Genomic DNA, 13,598 nt, shown 5'->3' with positions numbered 1-13,598 from the left:
AATAATGAAGGTTGGAGACTGGAGATTGGATGACCACTGATCAAGATTGGAGACTGCAATGCATGAAAATTAATATCTCAGGGAGATATGAACCTGTCTGTCATGAGTAAGGATGGCGAGCAGGGGGCTCCCATCCAGACTGTTAAGCGCATGCGTAGCACTGAGGAATTAGGTAGCCATTCAAAGAGACACAGATCGGGACCGCCTTAACCTTTGGGGTTTATATGGCTGGGTTTTTCCCACGCTTCTTCAGTTTGTTAGGATTCCTGTTACGTACAAGCAATAAAACATTAGAGACCAGTTCCTTGTCTCAGCGTGTTTCCTGGCAGTTAGGACATCAATCCTAACAAACTCCTACTCCCATCAAAAGAGGGAGGAACAAGAAATTAAGGAGAGACATTTGGAAATGTCTTCAGAAAACCAAGAAATGCGGCTCGTCGTCCTTACTCATGACACTGTCTCCTCATATAAGCTGTATGCAAAATTAAGATTATATAGTGTGTGTGTGTACATGCATTTCTGTGTCTATATGTAGGAGGGGCAGTGTATATACTTATTGTACAGTAAGATTGTGCTGACTATGCTTCTCAGTTCCTCTGAATCTTTTTGTTGGCCTGTCTATAGGTGAACGTTAAAGAAATCCAAACATGCAGGAGTTTTATTTGTAAGGAATGAGGTATGGGGAGACATAAGATTGGCTTTATACTTGGAGATTAGTGAAACATGTTGTGCTTATTTATAAGTTCTCTTCTTTAACCCTTATTCCTTTGAAAATTCTAGCATATGTGGGAATGCAACACAAGTGTTGACACAGAATATCATAGCCAGTTGTTGGCTATACAGAATGGTCATGGCTGTGGAGCATGGCTGATCTACCCTCTGATATTACATTGAACCCTAATCCATGTGACAACTTTTCTGCCTTTCCATGCAGCCATCTCCGTTGGGCAGTGGCCCCTTGCCCCACTCAGTTCAATATTTTTAACAATGACGTGGATGAGGGACTTGAAGGGCACTGGTCAAGTCTGTAGATGACACAATGCCAGGAGGGATGGCACATTCTTTTGAGGAGAAAGAAAAGGTTGAAAAAGATCTGTTTAGACTTGAACAGTGATCTGAAATGCGTAAGATGGAATTTAACAGGGAGAAGTACCGAGTTCTGCATCTGGGTAGGAAAATTTAAAGGCCAGGTATAGTATGAGAGTGATTAGCTTGGCAATACTATATGAGAATAGGATCTGGATTCCTTGTTAACCCCAAATTAAACATGAGCCAGTATAATGGTTCAGATGCTAAAAAGGCAAATGCTGTCTAGGAAAAGATGACCCCATGAAAGCTAATCTTTGTCTAACTGATTGGGAGAAGGCTTCTGGGTCCCACTTGTCTCAGTGATGGGTGGCACTGTAGAAACACAGCAGTGTTGTCCAGATTAGGTAGGGCTACACCACCAAAATTCCCAGAGGTATTAGCAGTGAAATCTGGAAACATTTTCCTGCAGAGGCTATGCTGCTAATAAAGGGCATCTCTGCCACCACCCTCAAATAAAATGCTTCTCTGTGCCATTATAAAATTAAAGCACCGAGGTTCCAAGTGTGTGCCTGTGTGTTAATGACATCAAATAGGGCAAGAGTTGAATGAAAGAAGCCCTAGTGTGAAAAGGAATCCAATCTTATTTTATCTTCTAGAAGAGTGAAATCCTGTCAGCTCCATCCATCTTTCTTGTCCATTCCTAAATCAGCTTATCATAATCCCCCTTACCTTGCCCAAAGGTAGTGACATGACAATCGTCCACCCCATTGCTCTAGAATTCAGAGTTCCCAAAATGAGAGGAATGGTTGTTGGGCTTGAGCTGAGATTTGTAGCCAATCCAGTCATGGATCATCTACTCCCAACTCTCGTGATCTAGATTCAGTGCCAGAACACCCTCACCGTCATTGGCTCCTAGCACATCCACCTCTTCATGCTGCTTTTTTGTGAGTCTCAAGCTCCTTGTGGGCATTCTCAAACTCCTTGACATCATCTAGCTTCAGCTCCAGGCAGGTCAGTTTCTGACAAAGAACCATCACACCAGACTTGGGCACACATGGCCAGCAAATTTGAGTTTTTATTGTATATTTATTCTGTGTTGTAAACCGCCCAGAGTCCCTCCGGTCGGAGGAGATGGGCGGTGACAAATTTGATACATACATACATACATACATACATACATACATACATACATACATACTATTTTAGGATCCACCAACAGAGTCCAGATCACAGAAGTAATCGTTCCATTCTACTCTACCCTCATTAGGCCCTGCATGGAATGTTGTGTCCAGTTCTGGATATCACAGTTCAGAGGGGACAGTGACAGATTGGAGCAAGTTCAGAGGGCAGCTACCCAAATGGTGAGGGACCTGAAAACCAAGCTTTGTCAGGACCAGTTAAAGGAGCTGAATTTGCTTAGCCTCCAGAAGAAATGACTGAGGGAAGATACGATCGCAGTGTTCCAATATCTTCAGGGTTGTTACACAGAAGAGAGAATGCTTGTTCTGTATAGGCTCAGAGGACAGGACCAGGACCTGCAAGGAGATAGGTTCAGGCTAGATGCCAGGGGGGACTTCCTGCCTGTACAGTTAGTCCTCAGCTTACATCCATTCTTCAGCGATCATTTGAGCTTGTGTCGGCGCTGAACAAGGGGGACTTAGGACCGGTCCTTGGAGTTTCGGCCATTGCAGCATCCCCACGGTCACATGATTTTGATCCAGGTGCTTGGCAGCCGGCTTGCAATTACAACATTGCAGCAAGCCACAGTCACATGAGCATGATTTCCAGCATTCCCTGCCAGCTTCCCCGAAGCAATGTCAATGGGGAAGCCATCAGGAAGTCAGAATTCACGGTCATGTGAGGTCCTCGCTTAACAACCTGCATGGTCCTTGTTTAACAACAGCAACCAGGACTGCCAGAACTGCTGTTGCTAAGCGGTGCAGTCACGTGACCTCACCCTTTACGACTTCATCACTTAGCAACGGCAATTCTAGTCCCAATTGTCATTGTTAACTGAGGACTACCCATATGAGCTCTCACCTAGCGGAACAAGCTGCCTCATGAAGTGGTGAGTTCTCCTTCCCAGAGGTCTTCAGGCAGAAGCTGGGTGATCATCTGTTAGAGATGCTGCAGTGAATCCTGCACTGAGCAGTGGGTTGGATTAGATTACCTTTAAGATGCCTTCCTAATCTGTGATTCTCTGAGTAAGATGCAATGTAAATACATATTGGCCCTAGATATTTCTGTATTTTATGTATAATTTCCAGAAGGAGAGCTATGTTAGTCTATAGGAGCCAAAAATCTGAAGGAATGTAGCTCATGAAATGCCCTTTAAAAAAATTAGTTGATCTAAAATGGTGCTACCAGATTGCTTCTGATTTTTGTGTATAACTAGCATTATGGGCACCGTGTCCCTTGTTCTGAGATATGGTAAATATTTTAAAAGACCATAGAAAGGAAGCTAGGATAAATATACCATCTATACAGTTCCTTTGATAATTATACTTCAGCAGAAGTCCAAATTTGCCCAGTTACACACTCTGTTGTATTTAGTACAGCCACTAGTCCATTAGTTGATTCCCATAATAATAAAGATCTTGAGAAGCTCTGAGAAGGGAGAGAGAGGTAGCTGAAGTGTGTGTGTGTGTGTGTGTGTGTGTGTGTGTGTGTGCACGCTTCCAGTTTAGCCATAGATGTCCACCAAGGGCTGGGGTGTGTGTGGTTGGAGCGTGAGAGAGAGGGAGACAAGGGACAAAATGTTTGGTGTGATGTTCACAATGTGAACTCCACTGATCACTTTTTGGGGTGAGATGTTGTGATGCAAGTATGAAAGAGTGGAGTTTGTATCGTGACATCATGATGTGCATTTTGGCATCATCATGGTTGGTGAGCTTAATGGATTATCAGCACTTTGAAGCATATTTGACAAAATAGTTAGGCCTGTTCAAAGGCAGCAGAGGATGCTTACGATACATTCAGAAAAAGTTAAGAAAGCAGTTAGATTTCAGGTTTTCTGTTTAAAAAAAAAACATTCTTAACCAACATTGTAGAAAGAAGAAGCCAAGACAGTTGAGTAAAGAAAGCCAACATCGTGGAATTAAAAAAACAATATATTTCTCAAATATCAGTATGCATCTGAATCAGAGTTTTCAGTTCCATCCAGCAGCTGATCTCTCTAGGGTGGTACTGGTAGGCACTATTCTAAGAAGACTCCCTTTATTGACTTGATGGTACCACCCAAGTGATAGGTCTTGAGGAATCCTGCTGGGCTTCAGCAGGGACTCTCCTAGACATGAGTAACAAGTGATGGCACTGCAGAACTTTGCTCTGCCTGGCTCCATTTAGACATGTTGACTTTGAAAAGCTGTTCTTCAAGATACTGAAGATCCATTTATTTCTTATCGTGGCTCAGTCAGTCTTAGATCTCATTGAGAATCAGAAGGTATTGTTGTCTATTTGGCATAAGAGATTCCTTCAAGATGATCTTTTATCAAACTTTTGGTTCTCTTTCCCATTACTATGAATTGAGCAGGCTATATCCAATAAATCAGTCCAATAGGGATTGTAAAGGTTTTTTTATTACTGTAGAGCTACTCAGCAAAGAGGTTGGTAATGAGACCATTAAAAGCACTGTCGCCGAATGGAGTTTGTGATGTCAAACCCTACTTCCCTTCCAGACCGGTTTTCCCACACATTTTAATCCCTTGCTCTCTTTGCCATTTCTGTTAACCCTTGCCTCTGTTTATTGCCTCATGTGCAACCTCATGAAGTGGTATCTCAGCTGGCCTAAAATTTATTTTCTGTGGTGCCCCCAGAGCACCCTCCAGCTACAGTTGTGAAAAGTAATGGCATGGTTGCATATCCTCACACCTCCTCCCAAGGGGGAAAAAAAAACCTGGCTAAACCCATATTTGTGACATGGCTCCCCCCACCCCAAAAATTCTGAATTGTCCTCAAAGGCCAAAAACTTGCTCTGTGCAATTCCTCTTAAATGGCTAGGTTAGACAGCTTTCTGCAGCTCAAGGGTTGCTCTGCTTCTTAAGTGCTTCTTAATTAAGGAGTGTCTTGGCCCCTGACTTCATAAAGGTTGAAATGTACTCGTTTGCCAGAGAGGGGAATTGATTGGTCTATTCGTTGGTGATACCTTCGTTGACATTCTCTCTTCTTTATTTTTTGTGATGTCTTTCCAAGTGAAAGATCAAAACTTCTCCTGGCTCTGATTACTTCCCCTTCTCCAGACTTTCTCCCCAGTCTGGCTCTCTGGTGAAACAGGATGTGAGGAGGATGTGGAGAGCAGAGTCAGTGGCGTAGACTTAGCAGACATTTTTGTTTTGTTGGAATCATTAATATAACAGCAGGGTTGCGTCTTTATCCCCTCTGCTAGTCGCAGTGATCTCCAGAAATGCATGTTGCAGAATGTGTGTAGGGACATGCCTGAGTTAGGCCAGCCTGAGTATTTTTCTTAATCCCCAATCCCCTTTCCTTAAAAACAAACAAAAATGGATTGACTGATTGATTGATTGACTGAATTTGTAAAAGCCCCAACTCATAATGAGTTTGGGCAGGGATATGTATTCGTTAAATCTCTGTATTGGTAGAATGCACTGGCTTAGGTTTTATTATAGTTTAAATCTTGTATTTTTATATCTCTGTATTCCAGACAATATTTTTACCTTTCTTGGTTTGTCTGGAGGCAGGTAATTCTAGTTAACAATATTCTTGGGTTATTCATATCTTGCGCAGTTCTGTTTTTGAAGGCTTAGCACCCCAATCAAGTCCCTCTTAAATATTGAGAACTACCCTTCTCTTCATTCCCAACTATCTTGCTCTTTAGCTAGAAATGATGGGAATTATGAGGCTGCACTTACCACAAGAGTGCTAAGTTGCGAACAGTTGCGCACGTTGTGCTCTTATTTGCAGAATGTCTAAGCTTAGTGAGCATCTTTAAGCCACAAATTAAAATTAACCTAATCCAAAATATGCTCTTCACAAAACTCTGCTATCTGAAGCCTGAACGAGCGGAGCACGCATGGAAGCATCCAATGTTCATCTCTCCTTGTCCTTGGAAAATGGTTGGATGTGGAAAAAAGCTCGTGTATGGGGGAGAGATTTCCTGAGAGAAGATTTCAAACATATGCTTCCAAAGTTACATACAAAACAATCCAGTTGCTTAAACTTTTATTGGAAGTTGTCCATCTGCTTAAAAACTTTGAAAAGTGGGAGAGTTTTGTTTCGTTTTTTTGTCTCATCAAGGTTTTTCCTTTCTCATTTTAGTGTTCACCGAAAAATACTGTACTGTAAACCATGTGGATAAACTGCCTGGCCCAAGAGACTGGGTACAGATTCTGCAGGATCAAATCAAGCTGGCCAGAAGACGGTTGAAAAGGGGATCAGGTTAGTGGGAAGAAGCAAGGAGGGGAGGCAAGAATGTGGGGGGAAAGGCAACAAGGCCCCTATGATCCTGTCGTGAAGTTGAATCTGCCATTAATTGAGGCAGGGGATTAATGTTTCTAAACATAGGTTAGGCATAGATCTCTGTCCCTCTTCATCGTCTTTCTTTACTCCATGTTCTCAGTCTGGAGTGAAAGTGTGAATGGTTTGCATTCGGACATTCTCCTTTTGGGGACGACACATACATTTTCTGTGGTGTCTGATCTCTGATTGCTTTGTATGTGCATGATCCTGAATTACGTTACAGGGATTATCTGAGAGAGCTCTGTATTTTATGTGTATTTCATGTGTATTTCATGGTCTTGATATCCCACCATCCTTGACTGGTTTGGCCTAATGGAAGTTGCAGTGCAAAACTGGTGGGCTACAGGTTGGGGCACGCTGGCTATTTTCTCATCACTTCTCTAATTCCAAAGTTCTAGCAGATCATAGAGCCAAAGTTAGGCTATGTGCATTTGATTTTTTTATTTAAAAATTCATTCATTGCTCTTTGAAGTAAATCCTTCCCCAGGATTAATGTTCCCCAGGTGACATTTCAAAGCAAAATACAGCTCCCTAAAAGAGCATCATTAACATTTTTTGTATATTTCTTACTGTTAAATAATAAATACAAAAGAAAGAAGATGGAACAAAATAATAACCTCTACATTATCATTTGAAACAACAGCAGCAGCAGTTGTAGAATAACAATGGTCATTAAGCCCATCAAAAGACAGGCAAGAAGAGATCCATATTTTTCAACAGCAGTGTTTGCAAGTTGTCACTACTTTTACCTGAAGGGTGAGAACAATCTCACAGTGTTGCATTGCAGCCTCCACCCCTTTTGGGTGTGCATAAGACAACACGTTGCACATGGAAGAAGGACAGGGTTTGTGTTGCAATCATTCGAACACTCCATGCCCTAAGTAGACACACATTGCTGTACCGTACTCAAAATTGGGCTTTTAAGACAGAAAGCCAATACAATGGCAGATTCATGTCATTTTATAATCCCCTTTCCCTATTGTGGCTTCATCGCTAAATTGGGATGGCCATATTAAGCACAAAACAACACCCGATTCTCAACATAACCCTGGCAAGAAACATCTTGTTTTGCTATTTGGTTATGTATGTTTCATAATAATCGGAAAAACTGCTTTACTTTTTCCTTCCTTCAGCTTTACAGAGCGAGTTACGGCTCTGCAAAGCGACTATCTGATAGACGGGCAGATCGCTACCACCTTTTACATTAAGAGGAGGTTTGCAGGAGATTTTCCAGTACTGCCTAAAGTTATGTTGAAGCAGAGCGGTCTGAAAATAATCAGGGACTTGGCACTTTCATAACGTTTCAACAAATGAAGATGAATCTGAGATACGTGCCCAGCACAGATTCCCTGAAGCTTTCATTGGCCTTCAAGCAGATGAAAGCTGGCCCTCCCTCCGGTGGCATCCCCAGAAACATTTTAAGAATGAGAATGCAAGAATAGCAAGTAAAGAACCTGTGGCGACATGTCTGGATCAAACTTTAGAGAGGGAGGACTTTCCAGCTAAGGCTGTGTAGTTAAGGTTTTAAATTAGAAGCACATTTCAGCTAGACTTAATTACTACAAAAGGGGTGATTAGGTTTTGATTTCAATTTTAAAACAGCAAAAGCCAAGGCTTATTTCAAACGCTTGGTCGTTCTATCATGGTCTCCTGTACGCCTGCTTAAACATGATCTCAGTGGAATTTACTCCCAGGTACACTTACGTAGGATTGTGGCCACATACCTTTGTCCCATTATGTGTTGATAGCTTTGCCATAAGAACCAAGCAAGCGCGGTGCAAAACAAGGGGCTCCTGCAACCCAGAGGGACAAATGCTAAGAAAAACAACCGTTTTGCATCAACATCCATAGTGAAATGGTTTACAATGACATTGAAAACATTTTTTTTTAATTTTAAGACTTTAATGATTTCAGAAAAACAGAGACAGTGAATGAAATGGACACGACTTGAAGATGTGTGGACTTCAACTCCTAGAATCCCCCAGCCAGCATGCTGGCTGGGGAATTCTGGGAGTTGAAGTCCACATACCTTGAAGCCGCCAAGGTTGAGAAACACTGATCTTGTCTTTTTTGACGCCCCTGCAGACACCCCTGCCCTGATTTTTGCTTTTAAAAAGTACTTTGACTTTGCAGTGTTTTGTTGAGCTGTAGTTACGGTCTACTTCACACCTTTGTTTGGAAGTTTTGGCTTTTTTCCTAGAATTCATTGCCTCAAAAAAGTGTTTGGCTGAGAAAAATTCATCAACAAAAGTGCCTTGAAGAGGATTTTTGGAATACAGCTTTAGGAACTTAAAGCCACATTTTCAGTTTTGTATCCTTAATGCGGGTTTTTTTTTTTTTTACGTAATTAAAGTATTTTTATGTTCCTTGGCATTTTTCCAGCTCAGTTCAGTTATTGATTTACATCTGAAAAGAATTTCACTTACTAGTGCATGTGCATTATTCAGCAATAAAATCATCACCAACTTCAAAAGTTTATTAGCCTTTAGTGAGGTGCAAATTGAACTTTGGTTGAAGCAGCTAGGTTACTAAAATCACTTTAAGCAGAAGTAATACTGGGGCAGTGTAAAAAAAAAAAAAAAAGTTGGCGACTGCACAATTGAAGGTCTGCCCTTTTTATACATGCCCAAGGAGGGTTTTTTAAACTTTATTTTAGTACAAGTTTGAAAAAAAAATACACAAAAATACAATCCCCCCGAACTAACTACAAGAAAGTACACTAAAACTATAAGCCATTGTTAAAAAGGGGAAAATTAATCATAACCAATAACCAACAAAACAAAACAAAATTATAAGCAATCTAAGCTTATTGCCTATACATCAAATGTTAAACAAAATATAATACACTGATGGTGTTCCCTAGTTGGTAATGAAATGTCTTCAAGAAAACAACAAGGCTCAGAGAGCACCAAGGACTCCACAGTTCAACCCTGAGCTACAGATATTCTCTTCTATTGCAATATGTATTACATGCACTCAGGGTGCAACAAAGAACCCTGCCATAGCATGGGAAAAACGCTAAGAAGGGTGTGCAACACATATAAAAAAGGAGCAAGGTTTTGAGTATTCTGTTGGAGCCACCATCTTAACTTTTTTGACGGTCCCTATGGATGCCCCAAGTACTGTGAATACAAATATATCAGCCAGAGCTCGCATCTTTTCAGCCAATTGCTGTTCCAGTTTCTGGTAAGGTGAAATTGGCTAGCAGTCATTATGATTTCCTTGATTCGGGTCTCACGACAAAGTGCTGCTATCACAAACCAGGGTATAAAGGAAGGAAAGGGATTCTTCCCAGATTAGGTGAGATGAAAAGGAGAAAAGAGAAGGGGAGCTGGATTGCAAAGAAAAAGGAATTGGATTGAGGAATAAGAAGCAAATCTTTGAGTCTAGCCACTCCCACTTTCAATGTAATGGGAAGAAGGAATGACCTTGAGGAACAGGAGGAAGAGCACCTACCAAGACAACTGTCAGATAAAAGCAACCTGAGTCCAGCCAGAACTGTAACCTGAGAAAATGTCTCAGGCAAGACCCTCCCTGATGCTCATGAAGATGGAGGGAGGGAGGGGGAGAAGCGCATGCAGACATGCCAGATTCTGTTACAATCACTCTATAATGCTCTAGTATTAGCCCACATGACTTTGGTTTCCTAGTCTGACCTACCTTGAAGGGCTGGCATTCACCCATTTAGTTGATAAGCCCTTGATAGTTGTATAAATTCCAGTTGCCAATTCTGATCATGATTCACATCCTGTTTGAGCTGGAGAATTTAGACCAAGAATAAGGACCATTATTTGGCCCAAGGACCAAGCTGAACTGAGACAAAAGTGCAGATGCAGCCGGTCAACAGCCACTCTCTTGTATCGGTGCCATTAAATAAAGTAAGTGAGCTGCAATCAGCGTAGATAAAGAAATAACAAAACTTACCCCCAGATAGATTGCACTACAACTTCCATAATTCCCTGACCAGTTTGGGAAAAGTGGTACCAGGGTGGTCTTTGAAAAAAACAACAGCTGGACCATAGTTCCGCCTGTTGTTTTTAAATAAATATCCTTTTTTCATTTCTTGTCTGGTTTTACTACCATCACTATCCTAAATTAGTCTTTTTTTTAAACACGCAAGTAAAATAATTGTCTTTTGTGTGTTATCTTTGTTTAGCAGAGACAACTGATGGAGATGAGAAACTGGACATGTCTCTGCTAGAGGCAGGTAAATGGCACTGAGGTTTGTTTCTTTGTTTTATTTTGTTGAATGTGATATACCACTAACTACTGGAGTCTCTTGGCAGCTTAACAATAAAAACAAGTTTTAAAATCAAGAACAACTGAAATAGTAATTAAAAACAAGTAAAACCAAAAGCCTGATGAAAGTAAGTATTCTGAGGACTTTTAAAAAAACTAATACAGAGGGCAGATCCCTCCACCATCTTTATCAGGGAGGGCACTCCAGAGAAATGGGCTATCACAGAGAAGCAGAGAAGGCTTGGCCGTGAGTCACCACTGGTGAAGCCCCCAGCAACTGTAGGAGGATCTCTTCAGATGATCTCCGGAGTAGGGAGGTTCATATCAGAAAGGGGGCCTCTCTCAGACTGCTTGCAACTGAGCTATGTAGGGCTTCAGAGCTAATGACCTGTCAAAAAAAACAGCTGGTTCAGGTGTACTATGGACTCTGCATTTTTCTAAGAGCAGCCTGGCTGCCAAGACTTGGACCAACAAAAGTTTCTGGACTAGGTGCAAAGGCAGCTCCAGGTAGAGAACGTTGCTACAGTCCAGCTGGGAGCTTTCAAGGAAAAGCTTCCATAGTTTTAAGGGCATCATCGTGCAGGAAGGGATGCGGTTGGCAGATCAGTTGAAGCCAATCAAAGCACTCCTGGCTGTGGCTGGGAAACAGAGAGAGTGTTGGGTCCAGAGGTACCCCTGAACTGTGGATCTGCCCTTTTGGGGAGAATGTAAGCCTATTCATATCAGAATATCAGCCAGATCTCTGGAAGTTTGGCTTCACAATGAGTAGCTCCATCTTGTCTGGATTCAATTTCAGTTTATTATCCTCATCTAGCTCATTACTTCATTTCCTGAAGATGACCCTGAGAAATAGATCTGGTTATCATGAGCATACCAATAGTACTCAGCTCCAAATCAGCTGAAGATCTACCCCAGCAGTTGTGCGTACATATTGAAAAGCATTAGAGACAGAATGGAGCCCTGAGGGATACCATATAATGGCTCCCATTTCAGGGAGCAGCTGTCTGCAAGTGACATCCTCTGAGATTTGCCTGAGGGACCAAAATGGAAGCAGAAGCGAAGCCATTACCCCCTTTCCAAAATCTCAGGTGATCCAGAAAGATGGCATGATTGAGGGTCCTGAAAACTGCTGAGAGCATGACCCAGTAGAGTCACACTCCCTCTGTCAGTCCCTGAAGATCAGGCTGACCAGGGAAGACTCAACCCCATAGCCTTTTCTGAAGCCAGGCTGAAATAGGTCCAGATAATCTGCTTTTTCCACAGTTGAGAAGCCATCCCTCTCTCACTTAGCTTATCCAACCTTGGAAGGTTAGACCTATAATTTCCCATTTATGAGGGATCCAGGACAAGAAGAGGACTAATAATGGCCTCCTTTAAACAAGGAAGCATCCTGCTTTCTCTGGACACCTGATGTTAGTTAAGGCATTTCTTACCATCTCCCAGCTACACTTTAACCATCAGCTTTGCTACTTCAGCTCCCACAGTTCTTCTTGTGTGACAAGGCTGCCTTCGAAGCTCCTTGGAGAGGGCTGTTAGAGGCTGTTGTGTCAACCACCTTAGCAACATATGGTTTAAGGTTCTCCCTGATGAGAGCATATTGCTCCAGATCGAGTCTGCTACCTGCAACATGGATTGTCCCTTTGACTGATGGAGATAGGCCCATATTTGTCACCATTGCTATGATCCCACACCAGAAGGGGTATTGAGATCTCCCAGCTCCATAAGAGTTCTCCAAGACCAGCTCTACCAGTTCAGTCAGAGGTTCCGTCAGACGGCAGAGCAGATGTGCCCAAACCAAACCTTCAGTCTATCCCTGGTGCCAGGATTGGCTCTTCTTTAGTTAATGAGAGCATACTGGTCATAGTTGCTCTTGGTTTAATTGAGACAGGGTAACTTCCTCAAATGTCCTTTGTAACGTCTTTACCGGAACTGTATTTTCTGTCATCTGTAGCAACTGTCTCTAGATAAGCTTTCAAATCCCTTTCCTTATCCATAGCGTGGTCCATGGTCATCTCCAGGGCAAGGAGATTGTAGCGGCTCTTCTGTCGGGATAGGTGGAAGTGCGGCATCGTTTCTTTCCCGAGGAATAAATTATCAGAGAATAGTTTGGAACAGGCTGCTACAGCACTGCAGTTCAGACTAACAAGCACAATGCTTCTTTATTGATCCCTGCTCTCCTTGTTCAAAGGAGGTGGTTATTGGTCCTCTTCTTCTCGTCCGGGACCCCTCATAAATGGGAAATTATAGGCTAGTCTCTAACTTCCCTGCTGCTCCTCCTGTATCTCCACAGCCGCAATGAGATGCACAGCTCACTGATGCTGCTTTCAGTGTATGACAGTGATGTGAAAAGCTGGTCTAACAGGAGAGCTTTCTTCCCTGTAGCCTTGAGCCAGGAGTGGCTTTTTATTAAAGTCCTCTGTAACAGATAGGACATGATTTGGGCTACTAAGCCATCTCATCTTCTCTCGGATCTTCCTTGCCTGCAGCTGAGCTCCATTCTGATGCCTATGCCCTGTTCCACTTACTACTACCATTGCATTCCTTTATTTAAGTACATTTGAAGGTTTAGTCAGCAACTATACATAGCCTTAAAGAACCTCACAGTCATGGTAAGAACTACGTTAGACAGAAACACAAAATGAAGCTGGTGGAAGAGGGTTGTCCAACCTCTCAATTCAGATTGTTTGGAGTGGAAAACCATCCTATCTAATCACATTAATTTGCATAATTTATGCCCGTTATAGAAGCAAGCATTTTATAGCACAGAATTTGATTGCTGGGCAGCAGAACTTTGTATTTTTTAGCGTAGAACACCGTCACTTCTTTCAGTTTGGCTAGACAGATCACTTTTTTGA

At 42.2% G+C, this 13,598-nt stretch overlaps 1 protein-coding gene and 1 pseudogene across 1 annotated transcript in view; one reads left to right on the top strand and one right to left on the bottom strand.

Annotated features, from left to right (window-relative positions):
• BEND7 (BEN domain containing 7) overlaps positions 1 to 10,742 on the top strand; it is a 48,483-nt gene extending 37,741 nt beyond the window's left edge. The window contains exons 7-8 of the mRNA XM_063308201.1: positions 6,304 to 6,423; positions 10,661 to 10,742. Coding sequence (XP_063164271.1) covers positions 6,304 to 6,423; positions 10,661 to 10,725 — 185 coding nt within the window. The 3' untranslated portion in view covers positions 10,726 to 10,742. The remainder of the gene's footprint in view (positions 1 to 6,303; positions 6,424 to 10,660) is intronic.
• LOC134501112 (anaphase-promoting complex subunit CDC26-like) lies at positions 1,802 to 2,063 on the bottom strand (annotated as a pseudogene).
• Positions 10,743 to 13,598: the final 2,856 nt, after the last annotated feature.

Source organism: Candoia aspera, chromosome 7 (assembly GCF_035149785.1).
Source record: "Candoia aspera isolate rCanAsp1 chromosome 7, rCanAsp1.hap2, whole genome shotgun sequence".
Taxonomy (NCBI): domain Eukaryota; kingdom Metazoa; phylum Chordata; class Lepidosauria; order Squamata; family Boidae; genus Candoia; species Candoia aspera.
The sequence above is the reverse complement of the archived record's forward strand: the minus strand, read 5'-3'. Positions and strand labels throughout refer to the sequence as shown.